Source organism: Budorcas taxicolor, chromosome 14 (genome assembly GCF_023091745.1).
Source record: "Budorcas taxicolor isolate Tak-1 chromosome 14, Takin1.1, whole genome shotgun sequence".
In the NCBI taxonomy this organism is placed as follows: Eukaryota; Metazoa; Chordata; class Mammalia; order Artiodactyla; family Bovidae; genus Budorcas; species Budorcas taxicolor.
In genome coordinates, this window is record NC_068923.1 from 82,963,246 (window position 1) to 82,987,086 (window position 23,841).

Sequence of the window (23,841 nt, forward strand, 5' to 3'; positions counted from 1 at the left end):
TGTGGGCTTTAATAACCACCACAGAGACCTAGAGTGCCTGGTATATGCTGTGTGCAGTAAGTATTTGATAACTGAGTGAGTGAGAAATTTTATTACGATTTGTATATATGTGTACATGAGTATGTGTGTGTGTGTGTGTGTGTAAGCAAGCCCTTTTTGTAAGTGGTAAATACTTGATTATCCTCTCTCTTTTTCAATCTTGTTAAAGGTAGTACTAAGTTGTAGACTTAAAACTAAAGCAAGAGAGATTTTGTTAGCATTAAATGATGCTTCGTGATCATGAAGGACATCTAAAGATTTAAACTGATGTCCTGTTGCTGTGGTGCTTTAGGTTTTATTTTTCTTGAAGCTTCATGCTTTGTTAGATGACTTGTGATTCTGTGGTCCTTGCTTGAGCTGTGAATCATCTTTACCTCTGTTTTCTTCTAAATTCCCTTTGTCTTTTTTAACAATTTTTAAAATATCTTTATTTATTTATTCATAGCTTCACTGAGCCTTAGTTGCTGCATGTGGGTTTTCTCTAGTTGCAGTGAGCAGGGGTTACTTGAGTTGCTGTGCAGGCTTCTCATTGCAGTGGCTTCTCTTGTTCGTTACACTTGGGCCCTAAAACGCACGGGCTTCAGTAGTTGCAGAGCGTTTGCTCAGTTGCTCTGAGGCATGTGAGATCTTCCTGGACCAGGGGCCATACCTGTGTCCCCTGCATTGGCAGGTGGATTCTTAACTGCTGGACCACCAGGGAGATCCTCTTTTTGTTGTTATTTTTATTTTAAAGAAAAAAAAAATGGGACCATTTCTTGGCTGGAAATCCACAAGACATACACTGTTCTTTACTACTGGGATATGGAGGAAACTCAGGGGCTGAGTTTTCTGTTTTCACTCCCTAGTCCCCTACCTGCCAGGAATTCACCTCGAAAATGAAAGTTTCTTTTGGTTGCTCAGAAACCTGGGAAGATCCACAGAAAATCTTCCTCCAGGTAATTACTATCAGTAAACATGACCAGACTCTCATTTCTGTGACTATATATTTCCACACTGAGGGTTATTTATTAAATCCCCTGTGTTTTTTTTTTTTTTTTTTGGTTGCCCCACACAGCTCGTGAGATGTTAGTTCCTGGACCAGGGTTTGAATCCGTGTCCTTAGCAGTGAAAGCACTGAGTCTTAACCACTGGACCACCAGGGGATTTCCCATATTTAGTCTCCTGGAACCTGTTGTTTTTTAATCTACTTTTCTCATCTTTGTTCTCTTTTTTCATATTTTAAAAAATCTATTTTACTGTTTTTTAACCATGATACAGATGTACAAATATATAAAAAAAAATATTTTGATGAATTTATTATCTGATTTCAGATTTATCAATTGATACCAACTTTCTAGTTACATTTGGTTTTGTTTTCTGAGTGATTTTAAATAAATCTTTTAAATTGTATTACCATATTTCTAAAGAATTACATTGTTATTTGATGGTTACTCCATGCTGCTTTGTCAAGATTCATGAATTTTACATTTCATGAATGAAGTAATTAATTTTAAGCAAATAATGGTGGTGAAGTCAATGGAAAATTTGTCATTCTTTCTCAGTTCTTCTGATTAATAGTAATAGACATTGTTAGTAGGCATAGAAATGAAAATAAAGGAAGCCTTTATATTAAATTTGGAAAGCCTTTCCAGAATAAGAAGCTATGAAAAAAAAAAAATTCCAATTTGTGCTTTCAGTTGGAAATAGTTCTCTTTGCTTTGAACACTGAACTAGTAATTGTGGTGGCTTAATGAATTATTTATGAAACAATAGTGAATTTTAGTGGTTTCAAAGCACTTTTGCGCATGAAATTTGGAAAGCTCTTTGCCATTCTTTGCATGAATCTTACATCAATAAGGCATGAGATTTATTTTTAAAATTTTGTACCTTTGCTTAGCATTGATGTTACTGAATTTCAAAATTATTGTGTTTTAATTTTTTTTCTTTTTGAATTTCAAAGTTTTTGACTGCAAACAGTTTTATCTTTTGAGTAATTAGAGCAAGATAATGTAATTACTGACAGAGTAGAATACATTTATAATTATACTTTTCCCTTTTTCTTAAGATTCCCTTGTTATGCTCCGACCAGATAAGAATCACCAGTGGCTGTTCAATAAGAACTGTTTTCCTGTTGTGGATGTAGTGATAGATCCTCACCTTGTATATTACCTTCGACCACATCAGAAAGAAGGGATCATATTCCTTTATGAATGTGTGATGGGAATGAGGTAGGAAAATAATTTGTTTGATCTAATCAAAGCCTTGATTTACCTGTAACATAATGGTTTTCTAGGATGAGCCTAATATATAATGAGTCCCAATGAGTGCAGCATATATTTTAGTTGATAGGAATGGCAAATGGTAATGTGTATGTTTTATTCCACAGGTGGGTTCTTTTTAAAAAAAATCATTTTATTAAAAAAAAAATTTGGCTATGCCTGGTCATAGTTGAGGCAGGTAGGATTTTTAATCTTCGTTGCAGCATGTGGGATTTTTTTTTTTTTTTTTTAATGCAGCATGCGGACTAATTGCAGCATGTGGGATCTAGTTCCCTGACCAGGGATTGAACCCAGGCCCCTTCCATTGGGAGCCCAGAGTCTTAGCCACAGTGGACCACCAGGGAAATCTCCACAGGTAGTTCTTGAAGGATACTGTGGTGATAAACATCTTGCTTGGAACTGGACACACAACTTATGAGGATTTTGCAAAAAAGTTTTCTTCTTAGAATGTCACCTCTGTTTACACACATACACATATACACGAGTTCCTCTTCCTCTTTTAAAATTGAGTTTTCTTAACCAATTACAGTCAAAATACAGTTGAAGTAGAAGACACACACATAAATTCAAACCAAAGAGGGTTAAAAGAATCAAAGGTCTCTGCTAACATATTAGTACATTTCCTTCCAGTCCTTTTTTGTTGTTTTTAACGCATAGGACCTCGATTTTTACATTGGTCATTGCCACTCAGTATGCCTCAGTTACTAGGAAGCGGGGAATGTAAATTCCTCCAAGCTCTAAAGAACCCCTTGAATGATGACAAGGGGAAAATTATCTCCTGGAAACTTTCTAGATTGTTCTCTCTATGCTCTTCTTTTTCGGAGATCTTACCTCAGTTGGCTTGAGAATCATCTTTTATTCTCTCTCACCTTCTCTAGCTAACCACACCTAAACTTTTGAATATTTTGACTTGCCAAATACCATTTTGAACCTAATTGTTTCTGGCACCTCACTATAGCAGTTCTAGTAACTGGTGTCATAAAATTTTATTTTTATCTGGACTATTGCAACAGCTTCTAACTTGTGTATCTGTTTCTGATGCTCCTCAGATTCTTTCTACTTACTGCTGCCAGTTTGATGTTTCTGGAAACAGTTCTGAACATGGCATTTCCTTGCTTAAAATGACTGCAGTTCTCAGAACTTAGAACAATGTTTCCTAATCTGTGGTATGCACTCCACTTGGGTGGTGTATAGAATTATTTTAGGTGTACATGGACAAACTTTATTTTTTACTTTTAATCATAGCATATTTAGTTAGTGAATAACTGGAAAGAAATAGCACATCAAACTTCTGGTTTCACAAGTAGATTTTGCTTAGAAAGAATTTATTTTCTTTTCAAATAAATCTAAGTTAAAAAGTGAGTTGATTTAGAGAAAAATAATGAATAGTAACACATATAATATCACATATATGGCAAAGCAGTGTAGTCATTCATGGAAGACTGATGTTGGGGAGACACTGACTTACAAGATACAGCCTGAGCTTTCAAGGGCAAGTATCCTTATCTTCTGTCTTCTACCAATCTTGCCAGCTTCCTAACCTTGTATTTCTTTGCTTGGAATTCAGTTCAAGCCCCAGCTGTGCTGATGTGTTAATACTGATTAAGGTAGTGAATTCCTGTTTTCCTTTAAAACTCTGCTCAAAGTTCATCTTCTTCAAGGGAAGCCTTCCTGCTCTCTTCACTATACTTGGGTGCTGGATCAGTTTTCTCTCTGCCACTCACTATATCTCTTTTAGCTGGCATCTTGCAATGGCAAAATCTAAAATAATCTAAAGTAATAATAAGGGCTCTAATAATCTAAAATAATAATAGTGGCTGTAATTCATGTTTGTAATTTTTTCTCTACATTTTGAAGTGGAAAACAAATAAAATTGGTTTTGGTTGTTATTTCTACTTGTAAGAAACAGAATGGATTAACAAACTATACTTATATTTCCTTGATTCCTTTGGATTTTGTAACTTTTAAAGTGTTTATCTAATACCTGTCAAAGAGCTTTTAAAACTATGAAGTGGTATAAATGCCAGTTACTGATAGTATTCCTTATAATGTTTAATTTTAAATTATATGAACCAAGTAGGCATGTAGGTTTTTTACCAAATTTTGTGTATTACGTGTATTAGATCAAATAGTGTTTAATTTTTCTTACAGGTCAAGGAGCTATTTTGGTTGAGGACTTCATTTATTGTAAGAAAATCATAAATACAAATCACTAGGTCTTTCTGGTTTATGTTTCATTACATTTTAAAGTGTTTTGATATCTAATACTGAAACTGATAAAAACTGCTCAGCTGTTAGTGATGAGAAGCACAGTTATAGTTAAATTATTTAACTGTAGATATGAAATTGGCATTTATTTCTAGTTTCTAAATATGAAATCATTATAGTAACAGATTTAGATTCAACTATAATTTCAATTTGTTTTAGTAATTTAGTTGACAGTAAATATATAATGAATATAATTGGCAGAGATGCAAAATGTCATAAATCAGCTGAATAAAGAGCTAGAAAATATGTTTAGTGGAGGCTAGAATTCATCCTAATTACAAAATATCAGCTTCTGGTTTTTGACTAACAGGTGATGATGTTAGAGGCATAAAATATTTTCCTTTTGTAGTTGAAGGAAATACAATTATTTCTAACAGGGTGAATGGCAGATGTGGAGCTATTCTTGCCGATGAAATGGGTTTAGGGAAAACACTGCAATGTATTTCGCTTATCTGGACCCTACAGTGTCAGGGACCCTATGGAGGCAAGCCAGTAGTAAAGAAGACACTTATTGTCACACCCGGAAGCTTGGTGAATAATTGGAGGAAAGAATTCCAAAAATGGCTAGGAATCGAAAGGATCAAGATATTTACTGTTGATCAGGTGAGAGACTTTTGAACATTTAGATTTGGTCATTTGCTAAATCTCTAGCTTTTCAAATCAGTGCTGCAGCTTTCACTGTCTATCTAGCAGTTTTTCAAGTGTATGCAGTTCTCTTTTTTCTGATAGATGGAGTCTTGCCTTACAATTTCGTTATGAGTTAATATATTCTAATACCTAGATAATGGTTTTCGGGAGTATGCTGCTTTTATTTAATTTCACATAGTTTTTGCCCATGATTTGTTAAAGGTTACCCTTTTTTTTTTTTTAGGACCACAAAATAGAAGAATTCACCAAATCTCCATTTTATTCTGTTCTTATCATCAGTTATGAAATGTTACTTCGTTCCCTGGATCAGATTAAGAGTGTAAAATTTGATCTTCTAATTTGTGATGAAGGGCATCGTTTGAAGAACAGTACCATTAAGACAACTACAGCCCTCATTAGCCTCTCCTGTGAGAAAAGGATAATTTTAACTGGTCTGTATTTACTTTGGGTGAGATATGATGGAATTTTGCCTAATGAATATGCAGAACTTGTAGTATGATATTTGACATCCAAAGAATTGATGATATTGAGTGGAATTCATACTAATCAACATGGGTTAGTTGAGTTTCGGTAGGGTTCTGAATTATCAAATTCCTGTGTAATGTTTCCCAGATTTTGGATTCTTTGAGGAATAAACACGATGGTATCATGGTAGAGAAAGTAGAAGATGGGGCTAGACTGCTTGAGCTTGGTTTCCAAGTCTGACAGCTGTGCAACTTTGGGCAAGTTATACTTCTCCGTACCTCAATTTTCTTATGTGTGAAATAGATTCCTTATGTTTTGAGGGTCGAATGAGTTAATTCATGTGTAGTTCTTGGAAGACTACCCTTACATGATAAGTGTTTAATACGAATATCCTTTATTTTTCCATGTTTGTGCTGTATGCATATGGTTTTTTGCTGGCCAAAGCTTCTAGCCCAGGTTGTCTGGAAAAGTGGGATAGACTGTACATAAATGTAAGAATACTTTTCTGCCTTATCCTTTTTAGCTTAAGGCCTAGACTAAAATTAGGCCTGAATAACTCAAAGGAATTATTTTCCCATACCTCATTTTGGTCATGTGTGGTGCTTTGAACTTACCATTTTGGTAGCAGGAGAAAAAAGTTGTCTTTACTAATGTTTACATCCCTTCTGTTTTCTGCTCAAGACTCTTTTTGCTGATCATCTTTTATCCTTTTAGAAAGGATGGGCAGGGCATGGTTATTTTTATGCATTATATCCCACGTCTTTGTGTCCTCCATGTGTCCTTTATGCATGTCAGAGCTCTCCTGTGATGTTAAAATGAGGGAGAAGGGGTGTGACCAACAGCTTATTCCTCCAGTATACATCTTCAGGGTAGAAGTGTGCCGTGGAGCAACAGAGAAACCGCCCTCCTGCTGTGCCCTCACTGAGTTGGGCTATAGAGGGTGCCCACTTTTAAATAATTTATGGCTATTTGACTTCCAATTTGTGTAGAAGGATTGTATTACCATTACCAACTGTGATTTTTGAGACTATATATGCTTTTTAGAAATGATTTGGGGAACTGTTAAATGACCTTTACATTCTTCATATTTAGTCAAAGTGGATTCTTTATACTTCTTGACTAGCCTTTGATTTTTGAAATCCTTGGGGCCAGAAAAGCAATGGAAAAAAGAGCAAAGCAGAGATTATTTCTTTTTACTGCTCAATGTGGCATCAATATTGCTTATCTAAATAGTAGTATAGCTATAGTGTTAAAAAGATTGGCATTCAAGGGGGAAAACAAAAATAAAGAGTGAGAAATTCAGATTACTTTTGGGTAATAATAATAGAAGAAAAAAAAAAAAGAGGACTTCCCTGGTGGCGCAGTGGATAAGAATTCACCTGCCAATGCAGGGGACACAGGTTTGGTCTCTGGTCTGGGAAGATTCCACATGCTGTGCAGCAACTAAGCCTGAGCACCACACCTACTGAGCCCAGGCTCTAGAGCCCAAGAGCCACAACTACCGAAGCCTGGCTAGAGCCTGTGCTCCGCAACGAGAGAAGCTCCCACAGTGAGAAGCTTGCACAGCATGATGAAGGAGTGGCCCATTTACCACAGCTAGAGAAAGCCCACACGTGGCAACCAGACCCAGACCCAGCGCACAAAAATGGATTCTCTTCTATTTGACAATCAGATAATGTCCTTTAGCAAAAGTGAACAGTTTTACTACTATTCTCAATTATAAGAAAATACCAATTTAACTAGCATTACAAATTAAATTTTATTTTGTTGTTGTTGTTCAGTCACCCAGTCTTGTCCAACTCTTTGTGAGTCGGACAGTTTGATTCAGTGACTCCCATGTTAGTAAGATCATGCTTAAAATCTTGCATGCTAGGTTTCAGCATTATGAGAACCAAGAAATTCCAAATGCCCAAGCTGGGTTTAGAAAAGGAAGAGGAACCAGAGATCAAATTGCCAACATTCGCTGGATCATAGAGAAAACTAGGGAATTCCAGAAGACATCTACCTCTGTTTCATCCACTACACTAAAGCCTTTGATTGTGTGGATCACAACAAACTGGAAAACTCTTAAAGAGATGGGACTACCAGACCATCTTACCTCTCTCCTGAGAAAGCTGTATGTAGGTTAAGAAGCAACAGTTAGAAACCTGTTTGGAACAACTGATTGGTTCAGGATCGAGAAAGGAGTACCACAGGGCTGTCTGCTATCACCCTGTTTGTTTAACCTATATGCTGAGCACATCATGAGAAATGCCAGGCTGGATGAGTTACAAGCTGGAATCAAGAAAGGTGGGATAAACATCAACAACCTCAGATATGCAGATGATACCACCCTTATGGCAGAAAGTGAAGAGGAACTCAAAAGCCTGTTGATGAAAGTGAAAGAGGAGAGTGAAAAAGTTGGTTTAAAGCTCAACATTCAGAAAACGAAGATCATGGCATCCAGTCCCATCACTTCATGGAAAATAGATGGGGAAACAGTGGAAACAGTGTCAGACTTCAGTTTGGGGGGCTCCAAAATCACTGCAGATGGTGACTGCAGCCATGAAATTAAAAGACGCTTATTCCTTGGAAGAAAAGTTATGACCAACCTAGACAGCATATTGAAAAGCAGAGACATTACTTTGCCAGCAAGGTCCTTCTAGTCAAGGCTGTGGTTTTTCCATTGGTCATGTATGGATGTGAGAGTTGGACTGTGCTGAGTGCCGAAGAATTGATGCTTTTGAACTGTGGTGTTGGAGAAGACTCGAGAATCCCTTGGACTGCAAGGAGATCCAACCAGTCCATTCTAAAGGAGATCAGTCCTGAGTGTTCATTGGAAGGACTGATGTTGAAGCTGAAACTCCAATACTTTGGCCACCTGATGTGAAGAACTGACTCATTTGAAAAGACTCTGATGCTGGGAAAGATTGAGGGCAGGAGGAAAAGGGGACAACAGAGGATAAGATGGTTGGATGGCATCACTGACTCGATGGACATGAGTTTGAGTGAACTCTGGGAGTTGGTGATGGTCAGGGAGGTCTGGTGGGCTGCAGTCCATGGGGTCACAAAGAGTCAGACACGACTGAGCGACTTCCCTTTCACTTTTCACTTTCATGCATTGGAGAAGGAAATGGCAACCCACTCCAGTGTTCTTGCCTGGAGAATCCCAGGGACGGGGGAGCCTGGTGGGCTGCTGTCTGTGGGCTGGCACAGAGTCGGACATGGTTGATGTGACTTAGCAGTAGTGTATATATATCTGTGCTACTTGCCCCACTCGTCCTGCTCTCTCCTTACCCCACCGTGACCACACGTCCATTCTCTGTATCTGTTTTTATTCTTTCCCTGAAAATAGGTTCATCAATACCGCTTTTCTAGATTTCATATGTATGCATTAATATACAATATTTTTCTCTTTCTGATTTATTTCACTCTCTATAACAGGCTCTACATCCATTCACCTCACTAGAACTGATTCAAATGTGTTCCTTTTTATGGCTGAGTAATATTCCATTGTATCTGTGTACCACATTTTTATTCATTCATCTGTCGATGGGCATCTAGGTTGCTTCCATGTCCTAACTATTGTAAATAGTGCTGCAGTGAACATTGGGGTACATGTGTCTTTTAGAATTGTGGTTTTCTCAGGGTATATTCCCAGCAGTGGGATTGTTGGGTCATATGGTAGATTTATTCCTAGTTTCTTTTTTTTTTTAGGAATCTTCATATTGTTCCCCATAATTATTGTATCAGTTTACATTCCCACCAACAGCGCAGGAGGGTTCCCTTTTCTCTACATCCTCTTCAGCTTTTTTGTTTGTAGAGTTTTTGATGATGCCCATTCTGACCATTGTATTAAAACCTAGACAGTGTATTATAAAGCAGAGACATCACTTTGCTGACAAAGGTCCGTATAGTCAAAGAGAGTTGGACCATAAAGAAGGCTGAGCACCAAAGAATTGATGCTTTTGATCTGTGATGCTGGAGAAGGCTTTTGAGAGTCCCTTGGACACCAAGGAGATCAAACCAGCCAATCCTAAAGGAAATCAACCCTGAATATTCACTGGAGGAACTGATGCTGAAGCTGAAACTCCAATACATTGGGCCACCTGATGTGAAGGGCCGACTCACTGGAAAAGACCCTGACCTGATGCTGGGCAAGACTGAGGGCAGCAGGAGAAGAGGGTGACAGAGGATGAGATGGTTGGATGGGCTCACTGACTCAATAGACACGAGTTTGAGCAAACTCTGGGGGGTAGTGAAGGACAGGGAAGCCTGCTGTGCTACAGTCCACGGGATTGCAAGAGTCAGACGTGACTGAGTGACTGAACAGCAACAATTCTGACCAGTGTGAGGTGATACCTCATTGTAGTTTTGATTTGATTTCTCTAATAGTGATGTTGAGCATCTTTTCATGAGTTTATTAGCCATCTGTATGTCCTCCTTGGAGAAATATCTGTTTAGGTTTTCTGCCCAATTTTTGATTGGGTTGTTTGTTTTTCTGATATTGGGCTATATGAGCTGCTTATATATTTTGGAGATTAATAAATTTAATATTTTCAGTAGAAAATGATTCTGGGACTCCATTCAGAAGGACTATGCCAATGATGACCAATAAGGTCATTTCCTTTGAGGAATTAGCATTTCCCCCTTTATTTGTGCTTTGTCTTCTTTACCTTGTTTCTGCTTTTTTTCTTTTAAAAAAATATATTTATTTATTTGGCTGCATTGGGTCTTAGTTGTAGATCTTTGCTGCATCTTGTGGGACCTTTTTTGCTGTTGTTGTTGTGTTGTTGTGGCAAGCAGGCTCTCTGGTTGTTCCGTGGCATGTGGGGTCTTAGTTCCCCAACCAGGGAACGAACTCGGTCCCCTGCCTTGCAAGGTGGATTCTTAACCACTGGACCACCAGAGAGGTCCCTGTTTCTGCTTTCCTGTCCTGGTCGCTGCTGCTGCTGAGCTGCAAATGTAGGTGAAAACTAGCACTAGGTAACCGCTCATATTTAGAAATGCTTATAGTTGGTTTTTATCTGCTCAGAATTGCCTGAATAAATTCTTTTTAATAGTGGCAGGGTATCTTACTCCCAAGGTGATTTGTGTTTTCTTATGGAATTAACACTTGGTTATGAGTATGTGCAGTGCTGCACACATAACAGGTGCTCAGAAGCTGTCTGAAGAATCCAGTGAAAGGGATTTTGATGTTGTTTCCTGCTCTTATCTGGCCCAGTGCTGTGAAGAATATTCAGTTAATATTTCCTGGAAAGCTTCAATATTAAAATTAAAATAAAATTTAATAGAGGTATAGTAAACTTCTAGGGCTGCCATAACAAAATACCATGGAGTGGGTGGTCAATTTCTTCAGTGACAACAGAAATGTGTTTTCCTACAGTTCTGGAGCCTGGAAGTCCAGTCTCAGGCTGTCAGCAGGCTTGATTTCTTCTGAGGCCTCTCTCCTCGCCTTGAAGATGACCGTCTGCTCGCTGGGTCCTCTCATGGCCTGTCCTCTGAGTATGTGTATCCCTGTGTGTGTCTTTTTTCTTGAAAGAATACAAGTCACATTGGATTAGGGCCTCACCCTTATTAGTTTCTTTAACTTTACCTCCTTAAAAGGCCTGTTTTCAAATACATTGGGAATTAGGACTTCAAGATATGAATTTTGAGGGGACACAGGTCAATTCGTAACATCTCATTATGTCAAATAGCCTTTCATTAGATATTAGATATCCTTTATTTATAGACTAAAAAAGAAAAATATGAGATTTGAAGCGAAATTCTTATTGAAGAGAAAAAGTTAAAAATATACGCAGACATACAGATACATATATGTACTGCTGTATTATGGGATGCTTAGAAACTAGGAAGGGAAGTCATCCTTGAGTCTCAGTTTCATAATGAGCTGTTAGCGTTTTGTCATGTTTCGTTATTCACACACACACACCACACACACACACAACATACATGCCTATTTCTTTATTTTTTGTATATATTGGGTTGGCCAAAAAGTTTGTTTGGGTTTTCCCATAAGATCATATGGAAAAACCCCGAATGAACTTTTTGGCCAATCCAGTACATACAAAATCCATCTTTATTCATTGCCACACATAATGCACATCAAAATACACTTAATGTAAACATTTTTCTATTACAGTGCATAATTTTGAAATGTGATGAATATCTGCAAGCACTTACTTTTTTCTATGTAGACTGCTAAAAGTGGAATTATTGGACCTAAAGGAAAAATACACAGAGGAGTATGTATAAAGAGCTCTTACGCCTTTTTATGGAGATCAGAGACACGGATATAGCTGTAGGTTATTGGTAGTGTTCCTGTACTTGGGTTGGGTGGTAGATTTATGTCTCCTTAAAAGTAAACAATGAAATAAAAAGCTTTTATTGCTGGGATAGAGGTAGGGGAAGAGAAAGTTCTCTGAATTTCACTTCCATAGCTCTGAAAATAATTTTAGTAAATACAGAAACTTGAAAAATCTTTAGTGTTTCCTTTTTCTTGTCATTGGACATTGCTGTTGAACTTTTATTAACGTTATATTATTTGGCTTCTTCTACATGTTCCACGTAGTCTAGAATTAGAAAGGAATACTAAAAGCAGCGAGCTGGGAACTGAAGTATTTCTAGACATTTGTGACAGCTTCTCAGAATGATACTGTCTTAGTGTATTGCCTAGCTTATAGCCCCTTCTTTTCTTTTTTAAAGAGTTTATTACTTTTTTGCTGCCCAGGGTCTTTGTGGCTGTGAGTGGGCTTTCTCTAGTTGTGGAGAGCAGAGGTCACTCTTCTTTTCCATCCTCAGGCTTCTCATTACGGGGGCTTCTCTAGCTGTGGTAGTTGTGGGATCCAGGCTTAATTGCTCCCCGGTGTGTGGGATCTTCCGGGACCAGGGATCAAACCTGTGTCCTCTGTATTGGTGGGCGGATTCCTACCCACTGTACCACCAGGGAAATCCATCTTTTCTTTTCCCACTTTACTCTACTTCCTTATTATTTTTTGCCCTAAATCCTTTCCCTACCCCCTTGTGTTCCACCTTTCCTTTTTCCAGCTTTGCTTTTGCCTCTTTCCCTTGTGTCTCAGGGTGATTTCAGCTGCAAGTAACAGATATGTGAATTAAATGTGCTTATTCTCCCACACAACTGCAAATCTAGAGTGAAGACAGGTTCCAGGGGTGACCCAGCAGCTCAACAGTGTTGTCAAGGATTCTGGTTCTTTTTGTTCTTTGCTGTGCCGTGTTTGGTGTTGACTTCATCCCCATGCTTGTAACAAGTGGCCAGAGCAGTTCCAGACATCACAGCTAGATGTGGTGATGTTTAAAGGACAACAGGGGCTGGCTCTGCCTTTTTCTCCTGACTTCCTCTTCTGTCTCACTGGACAAGATGGATTGCATACTGTTGGCGGACACTGTCGGTGCCCTCCCTAGCTCCCTTTTTCTGAGCTGTCGGACCCACCCCTTAGCTGCTGGGGCTGTTGGTTAAAAAACTCTCCTGCCTTATCTGGAGAATTATCATTGGTTGAATGAGAGCTTCTTCTCTCCCTTGCAGCTCGGTCAATGATGGACTTATATAGAGCAGCAAGTGGAAAATGCCAACTCCTTGACCTTAGGATAATTTCAGGAGCAACTTTATATGGTGTAGTTTTTGCCCTAAGGCTCCCTGTAATTTAACTCAAGCTACATTGTTGGTTTCTTCCCCTGCGTTTTCTGATTCCCTTTCTCCTGAGTCATTTCTCCATAAATCATGTGTAGCTAATTTGTATCTCAGGCTCTACTTCTGAGAACCTAGTCTGAGACAAACTGTTTCTTAACATTATTCGTTGGCAAAGGGGACAGAACTACCAGGATTAGCTTGGATTAATCATTTGGATTACTGACTGGAAGCCAATCACAATGAACCGTGTACCTCTTGTTCCCTTCTTGCTTTTCCTGTTCCCCCACTTTTTTATTAATCATTGTCATGGATTCTTTTAAAGGTTTTACAAAATGCATATCAATATAAATGTATTTTCTTAACTGTGATGTGTCTAAAAATTTTTTAAACTAACTAGATGTATTAAAAAAATCAGTAAGTATTGGTCCAACCTCGGTCTACTCATTTAATTTCAAAGAAAGTGATTGTGAAACTCTCTAACATTGTAAAAGTTCGTGTTGTCTGTTACTGAAATAAGTGCATTTTAATGTACATCTTACATTATTTATATCTCTGGACAACTTTTTGTAGTCTCTTGTCTGAAACTCATCTGAAATTATGCTCTTTTACTGTGCTGATTTATATATTCATTTGACATTATTATTATTATTGAAACCTGCTGGTGTCTCTTTGAAAATTAGTTAGCCAAAAGTTATTGAGCATGTAGTATGTGCAGGGTGTATCAATCCATTAGAGTCTCTGTCACTCTTCAGGATTAGTGAAGATCCCCATTTTATCTGATTACTTTGTAATGTATTAATATTAGGTACCTTTCATTGTATTTACTAAACATTAGGTACTTCACATCCTTTGTCTTTACTTTTCTTTGTAATATCACTGGGAAATTATTATCTTTCTACTTTTTTAAGTGAAAAAACAATCCCCAGTTTAACTTCAAAGAACTTAAGCAACTTTGTCCAGAGTCACATAGTTCTAATAGTAACAGATAACAGCTGTGGAACATTATTGTGCTCCAGGCACTGTTCTTAGTGCATGAATTAATTCATTTAATCCTCACAAGCCTAGGACTGCCATTATTATTCCTATTTTACAGCAAATAAAATTGGTATAAGTAACTTTTCAGGGTTACTCAGAGAGTAAGTGATACAGGTGGGATTTGAACCCAAATAGTCAGACTCTCCCTGGAGGAGGGCATGGCAACCCGCTCCAGTATTCTTGCCTGGAGAATCCCCATGGACAGAAACCTGGTGGGCTACAGTCCATGGGGTCACAAAGAGTCAAACACAACTGAGTGACTAAGCACACAGCACAGTCAGACTCTAGAGCCTGTACTTTGCCAAGATGCTGTACTAAATAAGACTTCAGTTCACAGTTACAACCGGAGTTAAAAATTCATAGGATTATTAATTTTCAAAAACTTCGTTTAGCTGCCCTTTCTTAATTTGAGACTTTGCTTATATGTAGTCCTCTTAGGGAAGAGAGTACAAGTTTCTTTAAACAACTGATACTGTAAAATACAAACTTGACCTTTTGATCACTTTTATCTCTTTAGGTACTCCAGTTCAGAATGATCTCCAAGAATTTTTTACATTAATTGATTTTGTAAATCCAGGAATATTAGGCTCTTTGTCAGCTTATAGAAAAATATATGAAGAACCCATTATTATATCAAGACAACCTTCTGCTTCTGAGGTATAGTTTACTTTAATAAGTAGGTTAAAAATGACCAGTTTATCTAGGAAAATCATCTATAACTTGGGTATTATTTTAATTTAGGAAAAAATAAATTAGTAGAGTGAATGTTTTATTTTCTGCACAATCTTTCAACTTCTCTTGCATTTCTTACTTTGTAAAATGACATTATCACTTTAAAAACATTCATTGGTAGGTACTTCACAAAGAATTATAAATGACAGTAAACATAAAAATGTTTACCTTTACTGATTTTGAAAAATGTAAATAACTGTGAAGTGATTTTTGTACTTTTCTATTGATGTTTTAGTTGGTTAGATTTGCATTGTAATAGGAAATGTACTTAAGAATACTGTCCTCTACTGGTTGAAATAAAAATTGGTATGATTGGAAGATAGTTTGCCAATATGTATTAAAAAGCTTTAAATTTGAATGTATCTTGTGGCCTCTAAGTACCAGCTTTAGGAATTTATTATAAAGAAATAGTCATAGATTTTTATTAAATGCTTAAAGGTTTAGCTGTAAGGGTAAAAGAAATTAGATAAAACTAAGGAAAACAAACTAGTTGGAAATAAACATTTCTGAAGATAGGAAAATCTAAGTTAGATGCTACATGTTGTATATTTCATTGCATCTAGGATACTGTTAATTCTAGGATGCACCATTATTTTTTGTACCAGTAGCAAAACATACTATCAGTTTTAATTGTAAGAAGTCATCAATTGTAAAAGCATCCTATTTCAGAGAAGTTAAAGTGAGAAAAAAAGTAAATCTCAGAATTAATACAATACTGTGATTAGTTAACAGATTGTTACTGAGCATTTTCCATGAACCAGGAACCATATAAAAATAATTATGTCATATATTTCATAGAAAGGAAAATGTTTATGATACATTATTTATTTATTATTTTTTTAATTTTAATTTTTACTTTATTTTACTTTACAATACTGTATCGGTTTTGCCATACATTGACATGAATCCACCATGGGTGTACATGCGTTCCCAAACATGAACCCCCCTCCCACCTCCCTCCCTATAACATCTCTCTGGGTCATCACCGTGCACCAGCCCCAAGCATGCTGTATCCTGCGTCGGACATAGACTGGTGATTCGATTCTTACGTGATAGTATACATGTTACAATGCCATTCTCCCAAATCATCCCACCCTCTCCCTCTCCCTCTGAGTCCAAAAGCCCGTTATACACATCTGTGTCTTTTATGCTGTCTTGCATACAGGGTCGTCATTGCCATCTTTCTAAATTCCATATATATGTGTTAGTATACTGTATTGGTGTTTTTCTTTCTGGGTTACTTCACTCTGTATAATTGGCTCCAGTTTCATCCATCTCATCAGAACTGATTCAAATGTATTTTTAACGGCTGAGTAATACTCCATTGTGTATGTGTACCACAGCTTTCTTATCCATTCATCTGCTGATGGACATATGATACATTATTTAAAAATAAGATCACATTCATTTATTTTCCCAGTATTTACATATAAAATCCCTGAAGTGGGCCAAATACTAAGCTCCAGACATGGGGGACTATGATGATAAACCAAACTGGTTTCTAGTTTCCATGATGCTTTATTGTTTGAGATCATGTTTTTTGTAACAAACAAAAATAAAACATCTATTTGCATATTTATGTAAACAAAATGATTTTGAAGATATTTGTAAAAAGTTTTGACAACATTTGCTATTTCTGGTTAATGAAAGTTGGCTTTAATTTTCTTATTTTTGCATCACTGTATTTTCTGACCTGTGACCCAGTTTTTATGGAAGAAAAATCGAAAATAGTTTTAAAATATAAGGGAAATAATTCCATGATCTATATAAAAACAAATATGTACTTATACTGTGAAGATTCTAATGTAGAAGATTAGAAGATTCTATGAAGAGAATTTAAACATATATTTCACTCATACTGTATTTTGACTTTAAAGATGTACAATTATATAATGAACAATGTGTAATGATTTTGAAAGAGTCAGCAGTGCCTTGTGCCAGTAATTTCTTAAAGGCTTAGTTTTAGGATCAGTAACTTGTCAAAATGTTTTCTTCCAAGAATTTGCTTTTTTAGTGCTTTGATAATGATTTTAAGACTATTGTACCATCGTATCTTCACATAAAAGCTTGCTTTCAGATAATTCAGTTTGTAGATTATTGATTTCCAGTGGTTCTCAGTGGTGGCAATAGCCAAACAAGCAAGGATTTGAAGACTGTGGCTTCACTTAATTAAATGATTATGCTAAACATTTAAAGAGATGATTGTTGGTTTTTCTGTTCTAAACTGTGTTTCAAATAATTTTTGTTTAAAATAAATCTGAAGGGAAGCAATTAGTAAATGTTTGATCATGATAAAATGTTTAATATTTTTTTTAACTACATGTATTATTTTTGTCTAAAACACTTTTAAGTCTACTATTTTTCCATAGGAAGAAAGGGAGTTAGGAGAGCAAAGAGCAGCTGAACTTACTTGCCTCACTGGACTCTTCATCCTTAGAAGAACCCAAGAAGTCATAAATCAATATCTCCCTCCTAAAATTGAGAATGTAGTCTTTTGCCGACCAGGAGCCCTACAGATTGCACTTTATAGAAAACTGTTAAATTCTCAGGCCGTCAGATTCTGTCTTCAAGGATTGTTGGAAAATACTTCTCATTTAATATGTATCGGAGCTCTTAAAAAACTGTGCAATCACCCCTGCCTTTTGTTCGGCTCAATAAAGGTAAGTAATGTGTGAGACTGTGTCAGGAATATGAGCTGAGGGTTCTATGTCATATGAACCCGAGAGGGCAGATGAGACTGATCTCTGAGGTTACATTTGTGTGTTTTCCCAAAGCTGTGCAGCCTCTCTGGTGTGATTCTTCTCTGGAGCTCCTCCATGCTTCTGCTTGTTGTTCAGAGCATGTCCTTATTCATGGAGCTGAACGAGGGGTGAACTGGGCTTCAGGGTCTTCCTTCTGGATTTTGTGTCCCATGCCCCCTACTGCCTCACCTAATGCTTGGTCCTGGTTTCCCTTCCTATCTTATGTTAATAAAGCCAGTCACTTTGTTTGGTTTGACACATACAAAATCCACCATTAAGAAATAATTTATTTTTTCCTCATTGTAGAAGTAATACATGATTATTGTATAAAATTTGTGAAAATCACAAAGAAGAAAATAAAAATTATCTACTGGTTAGAATGTAAATTGGTTCAACTGGGAGACAGTTTAGTAATGTGTATCAAAGACCTTAAACTTTTATGTAACTTGTGGCCTGGCAATACCACTTTGAGAAATTTGTTATTAAGAGGTAAAGCTCTTCAGTTAGAGAAAATCACATTTGGTATTAATAATAATAATGATCTTAGTTGATGCTTATTAAACATTTACATGTATCAAACACTAAGTACTTTTCAAATACTATTTTACTTATTCTTCACAGAATTTTATGGAATAAGTATTATTACCATCCCCATTTTTTGGTGAGAAAATAGGAGCTTAAAGATACACATGTGTAGTGTTTTTCTAGAGAAACTTAATTGTAATGATGCTATGCTTATTATTTAAAAATCTGTTTTTTAAACTAAATAAATTATAGTCATTTCCCCACATTAGATGCCTTCTACAGATATGGTTTTTAATGGCCACATAGTTGAGCTGTCCATTTGGATTTGAACATAAGGCAGTTTGGGCTACAGTGAGAACTTTCTGTTTGGGAGTTGAAACTAAGTACAGTCCCTACTCTGATGTTGTTCAGTTCAGTTCAGTTCAGTTCAGTCGCTTAGTCCTGTCCGACTGTTTGCGACCCCATGAATTGTAGCACGCCAGGCCTCCCGTCCATCGCCATCTCCCAGAGTTCATTCAAACTCACATCCATCGAGTTGGTGATGCCACCCAGACATCTCATCCTCTGTTGTCCCCTTTTCCTCCTGCCCCCAATCCCTCCCAGCATCAGAGTCTTTTCCATGAGTCAACTCTTTGCATGAGGTGGCCAAAGTACTGGAGTTTCAGCTTTAGCATCATTCCTTCCAAAGTACACTCAGGACTGATCTCCTTTAGAATGGACTGGTTGGATCCCCTTGCAGTCCAAGGGACTCTCAAGAGTCTTCTACAACACCACAGTTTAAAAGCATCAATTCTTTGGCACTCCACTTTCTTAACAGTGCAACTCTCACATCCATGCATGACCACTGGAAAAACCATAGCCTTGACTAGACGGACCTTGGTTGATAAAGTAATGTCTCTGCTTTTGAATATGCTACCTAGGTTGGTCATAACTTTTCTTCCAAGGAGTAAGCGTCTTTTAATTTCATGGCTGCAGTCACCATCTGCAGTGATTTTGGAGCCCCCCAAAAATAAAGTCTGACACTGTTTCCACTGTTTCCCCATCTATTTCCCATGAAGTGATGGAGCCAGATGCCATGATCTTCGTTTTCTGAATGTTGAGCTTTAAGCCAACTTTTTCACTCTCCTCTTTCGATGTTGTTACTTAGTTGCTAAGTCGTGTCCAACTCTTTGCAACCGCATTGACTGCAGCATGCCAGGCTTCCCTGTCCTTCACTATTTCCTGAAGTTTGCTCAAATTCATGTCCATTGAGTCAGTGATGCTATCTAACCATCTCATCCTCTGTCGCCCCCATCTCCTCCTGCCCTCAGTCTTTCCCAGCATCAGGGTCTTTTCCATTGAGTCAGCTCTTCACATCAGATGGCCAAAGTATTGGAGCTTCAGCTTCAGCATCAGTCCTTCCAGTGAATATTCAGGGTTGATTTTCTTCAGGATTAACTAGTTTGATGTCCTTGCAGTCCAAGGGACTCTGAAGAGTCTTCTCCAGCACCACAATTCAAAAGCATCAATTCTTTGATGCTCAGTCTTCTTTATGGTCCAACTCTCACATCCTTACATGACTGCTGGAAAAACCATAGCTTTAACTATATGAACCTTTGTTGGCAAAGTGATGTCTCTGCTTTTTAATACATTCTTTAGGTTTGTCATAGCTGTTTTTCCAAGGAGCAAGCGTCTTCTAATTTTCTGGCTGCAGTCACTGTCCGCTATGATTTTGGAGCCCAAGAAAAGAAAATCATCACTGTTTCCACTTTTCCCCCTTCTATTTGTCATAAAGTGATGGGACCGGATGCCATGATCTTAGTTTTTTAAATAGTCTTAGCTTTTTCACCCTCCTCTTTCACCCTCAACAAGAGGCTCTTTAATTCCTCTTTGCTTTCTTCCATGAGAGTGGTATCATCTGCATATCTGAGGTTGTTGATATTTCTCCTGGCAATCTTAATTCCAGCTTGTGATTCATCCAGCCCTGCATTTTGCATGATGTACTCTGCATATCATGCAAAGTACATTGGAAGGACTGATGCTGAAGCTGAAACTCCAATACTTTGGTCATCTGATGTGAACAGCTGATTCATTGGAAAAGTCCCTGATGCTGGAAAAGATTGAGTGCAGAAGGAGAAGAGGGCGTCAGAGGATGAGATTGCTGGCTGCCATCACCAATGCAATGGACATGAACTTGGGCAAATTTTGGGAAATGGTGAGGGATAGAGAGGCCTGGAGTGCTGCAGTCATGGGGTCACAAAGAGTCAGACACGACTGGGCGACTGAACAACAGCAACAGCTCTGCGTGTAAGTTAAATAAGCAGCGTGACAGTATACAGCCTTGACATACTCCTTTCCCAATTTTGAACCAGTCCATTCTTCCATGTCTGGTTCTAACTGTTTCTTCTTGACCTGCATGCAGGTTTCACAGGAGACAGGTAAGGTAGTCTAGTATTCCTGTCTGTTTAAGAATTTTCCAGTTTGTTGTGATCCACGCAGTTAACGGCTTTAGCACAGTCAGTGGAGCAGAAGTAGATGTTTTCTCTATGATCCAACAAGTGTTGACAGTTTGAGTTCTGGTCTCTCTGCCTTTTCTAAACCCAGCTTGGACCTCTGAAAGTTCTTGGTTCACCTATGGTTGAATCCTAACTTGAAGGATTTTGAGCGTGACTTTGTTAGTATGTGAAATGAGCACAATTGTAGGATAGTTTGAACATTCTTTGGCATTGCCTTTCTTTGGGATTGGAGTGAAAGCTGACCTTTTCCAGTCTTGTGACCACTTGTGGTCAGCAAATATTGACATACTGATGGCAGCACTTTAGCATCATCTTTTAGGATTTGAAATAGCTCATCTGGAATTTCATCACCATCACTAGCTTTGTTGGTAGTGATGCTTCCTAAGGCCCACTTGACTCCAGGATATCTGGCTCTAGGTGAGGGATCACACCATTGTGATTTTCTGGGTCATATAAGACCTTTTTTGCATAGTTCTTCTGTATGTTTTTACCACTTCTTTTTAATCTCTTCTGCTTCTGTTAAGTCCTTACCATTCCTGTCCTTTATGTGCCCATCTTTGCATGAAATGGTCCCTTGCTATCTCCAGTTTTTTTGAAGAGATCTCTAGTCTTTCCCATTCTGTTGTTTTCCACTATTTGTTCTCATCGTTCACTTAAGAAGGCTTTGTTATCTCTCCTTGCTATTCTCTAGAATTCTGCATTCAGTTTGGTATGTCTTTCCCTTTCTCCCTTGCCTTTTGCTTCTCTTCTTTCTCAGATATTTGTAAAGTCTCCTTAGACAACCACTTTGCCTTCTTGGATTTCTTTCTCTGGACTACTTATTTAACTAAAAGCAAGTTTAACCATGGCCAAGTTATGTCTGTGAGCCTTAGTTTGTCTTAAGTGGAAGACAGAGATAATAATAACCTCCTGATAATGTTATTGGGGCAATTTGATGAAAGAATATAGAAAGAACCTAGCAGAATGCCTGGTCGTGGAAGTTGTACAGTAACTGTTAATACCCTATTATCCCCAACTCACCCTTAATTTTTCTTCTTTTATTTTTCTTTAAACAGTAAAATAATTTGCAAACAAATGAAAAGAAAACCTGTGGGTGCTATGTTATGCGGAGGTCGTTAATTATGTATTTAGGAGATGTCGTGTTCTGTCACATTTCTCCATGTTTATTCCTACAGTGGATTATATTTACATAGTTTATCATAGGAGAAGTCAGCTTTCTATAACTCTGCAGTCAACAGGATTATAACAATTTATTAAGCAACTTTTAAAGGAACAGATTCTGTACACATTGATAAAAATTAAACTCTTTGGGCATGATGCCCAGCAAAAAAAGAAGCCAGAATTCTTCCTTAAAAGAAAAAACCTATGATGGCCCAGAATGTACCGCTTACCTAATAACAGGCAGAGTATACTACAAACTTCAAATAGAGTACATAATTTACTGTCCCTCTTAACATCATAGCAAGTAAGAATCAATAAAAAAATGACTGAAATGAGCCTTTCACACATATAAGTAATCTTCAAGCAATGGCTTAATAAATGTTTTCCATCTGAAACTAGATTGTTTTCCCAAGTTCAGTCAAAATGATGGGTTTCTCTTCAGGAAATGTGCATGGATATAACCAATAAAAATATTATAAGTCACAACTTGTAAGAGTTGTGTATTTCTATGTATCTTCTTATATATGATGTGTATCTTATAAGGAGAGTATTGGGTTGCACAGAGTCAGAGAAGAGATTGCCCTGTCTAGTTGATTTGGGAAGTCTAACTGGTAAATCTCTGTGATGCACCTCCGTGAATCAGGCTGTCTCAGCATAAAAGTGTTATCTGTTAATTGATTCTTAATTAGGAGTATACATTACAGTCTTCAGGGAAGCTCTTAAGAGTACATTTGTCCACTCCAGACGCTTGTGAGCCAGTTCAGATTCTCTGAGAGTAGGACTCAGTGGTGAAGATTTTGAAAAATCTTCCCCAAGTGATTCTGATTATGTGCTCCTGGCTAAGAACTCCTGTGCCTCAGGATCATTCATCTCCCTTGTATTTTGGTTTAATGTTCACCAGACAACTTAGTGCTAATAACTTGGCTTCCCCATGGACCGTTTATAGGACAGAATACATAGACCAATCGGTTTAAACAGGCAGGTCTCATTTATAGATCAATAAATTTATATAACTTACAGTCTGATGTAGTCTCTTAATTTGGTTAGTATGGCTCATTTCCCTAGAGCTTAAGCATATACAAGTTTCTGAACATGAAAAGCTGTAGATTAGACCCAGGGTCTGTCATCCTTTGATAACCCTGCCGAGGTGTAGGCATTGGAGTAGGAAACCTAACCCAAAGCAGCCAGCAACCATCTCTCCTCTCATATATATCCAAGTTATGTAACTATCTTAGGGTTCCAAGTATTTTTAATCAAGTGATGTTACATAAATATTGCTATGTTTTGGGAATAAGCCAAGTTAAAATTAGTACTTTGTGCCAAGCATTTTATGCTACAGGATTCACTGCCCTTAGGATGTTTCTAGTATTATTAATGAAAGATTACAACACACATTAAAGCATTAGGGAATTATAAAAAAAATTAATTGTACAACTAAATAAATTCAAAGTTGAAATGTACTGTGTAACCATAAAGTTTTAAGACTCAATGTCCCCAAAAAAGGTGTCTGTGAGTAATCAGGTGGAATTTGCATTGGGTCCTCAAGTGTTTATAGGAGTGGGATAATTGGGCAAAATAAAAAAGTGATGGAACATTTCCAGGCAGGGGGCATAGGCTGAACAAAGTTTCAAGAACAGTGATAAATCCGGTAAATGTGGGAGAGAATGAGGAGACTGCCAATCCCAGAAATTTAATCTAAAAAAGTGATGCAGTCATTGACAAATGTAATCTCCAGTTTTGTGTTCACATGTTAGTTTTGGCAGGGGAATTTCGGAGGTGGTGATAATCTTTTTGGAATAATATACAAAAACTTTTTGTAGAAAAGCCAAAATACTGTAACAGTA

General features: G+C 37.5%; 1 protein-coding gene across 1 annotated transcript in view; it reads left to right on the top strand.

The window, feature by feature from the left end:
* The window catches only part of RAD54B (RAD54 homolog B), a 104,240-nt gene that overhangs the window by 56,245 nt on the left and 24,154 nt on the right, over positions 1 to 23,841 (top strand). Inside the window, exons 5-9 of the mRNA XM_052651914.1 lie at positions 2,084 to 2,246; positions 4,943 to 5,168; positions 5,437 to 5,644; positions 14,861 to 15,000; positions 17,445 to 17,735. Coding sequence (XP_052507874.1) covers positions 2,084 to 2,246; positions 4,943 to 5,168; positions 5,437 to 5,644; positions 14,861 to 15,000; positions 17,445 to 17,735 — 1,028 coding nt within the window. The remainder of the gene's footprint in view (positions 1 to 2,083; positions 2,247 to 4,942; positions 5,169 to 5,436; positions 5,645 to 14,860; positions 15,001 to 17,444; positions 17,736 to 23,841) is intronic.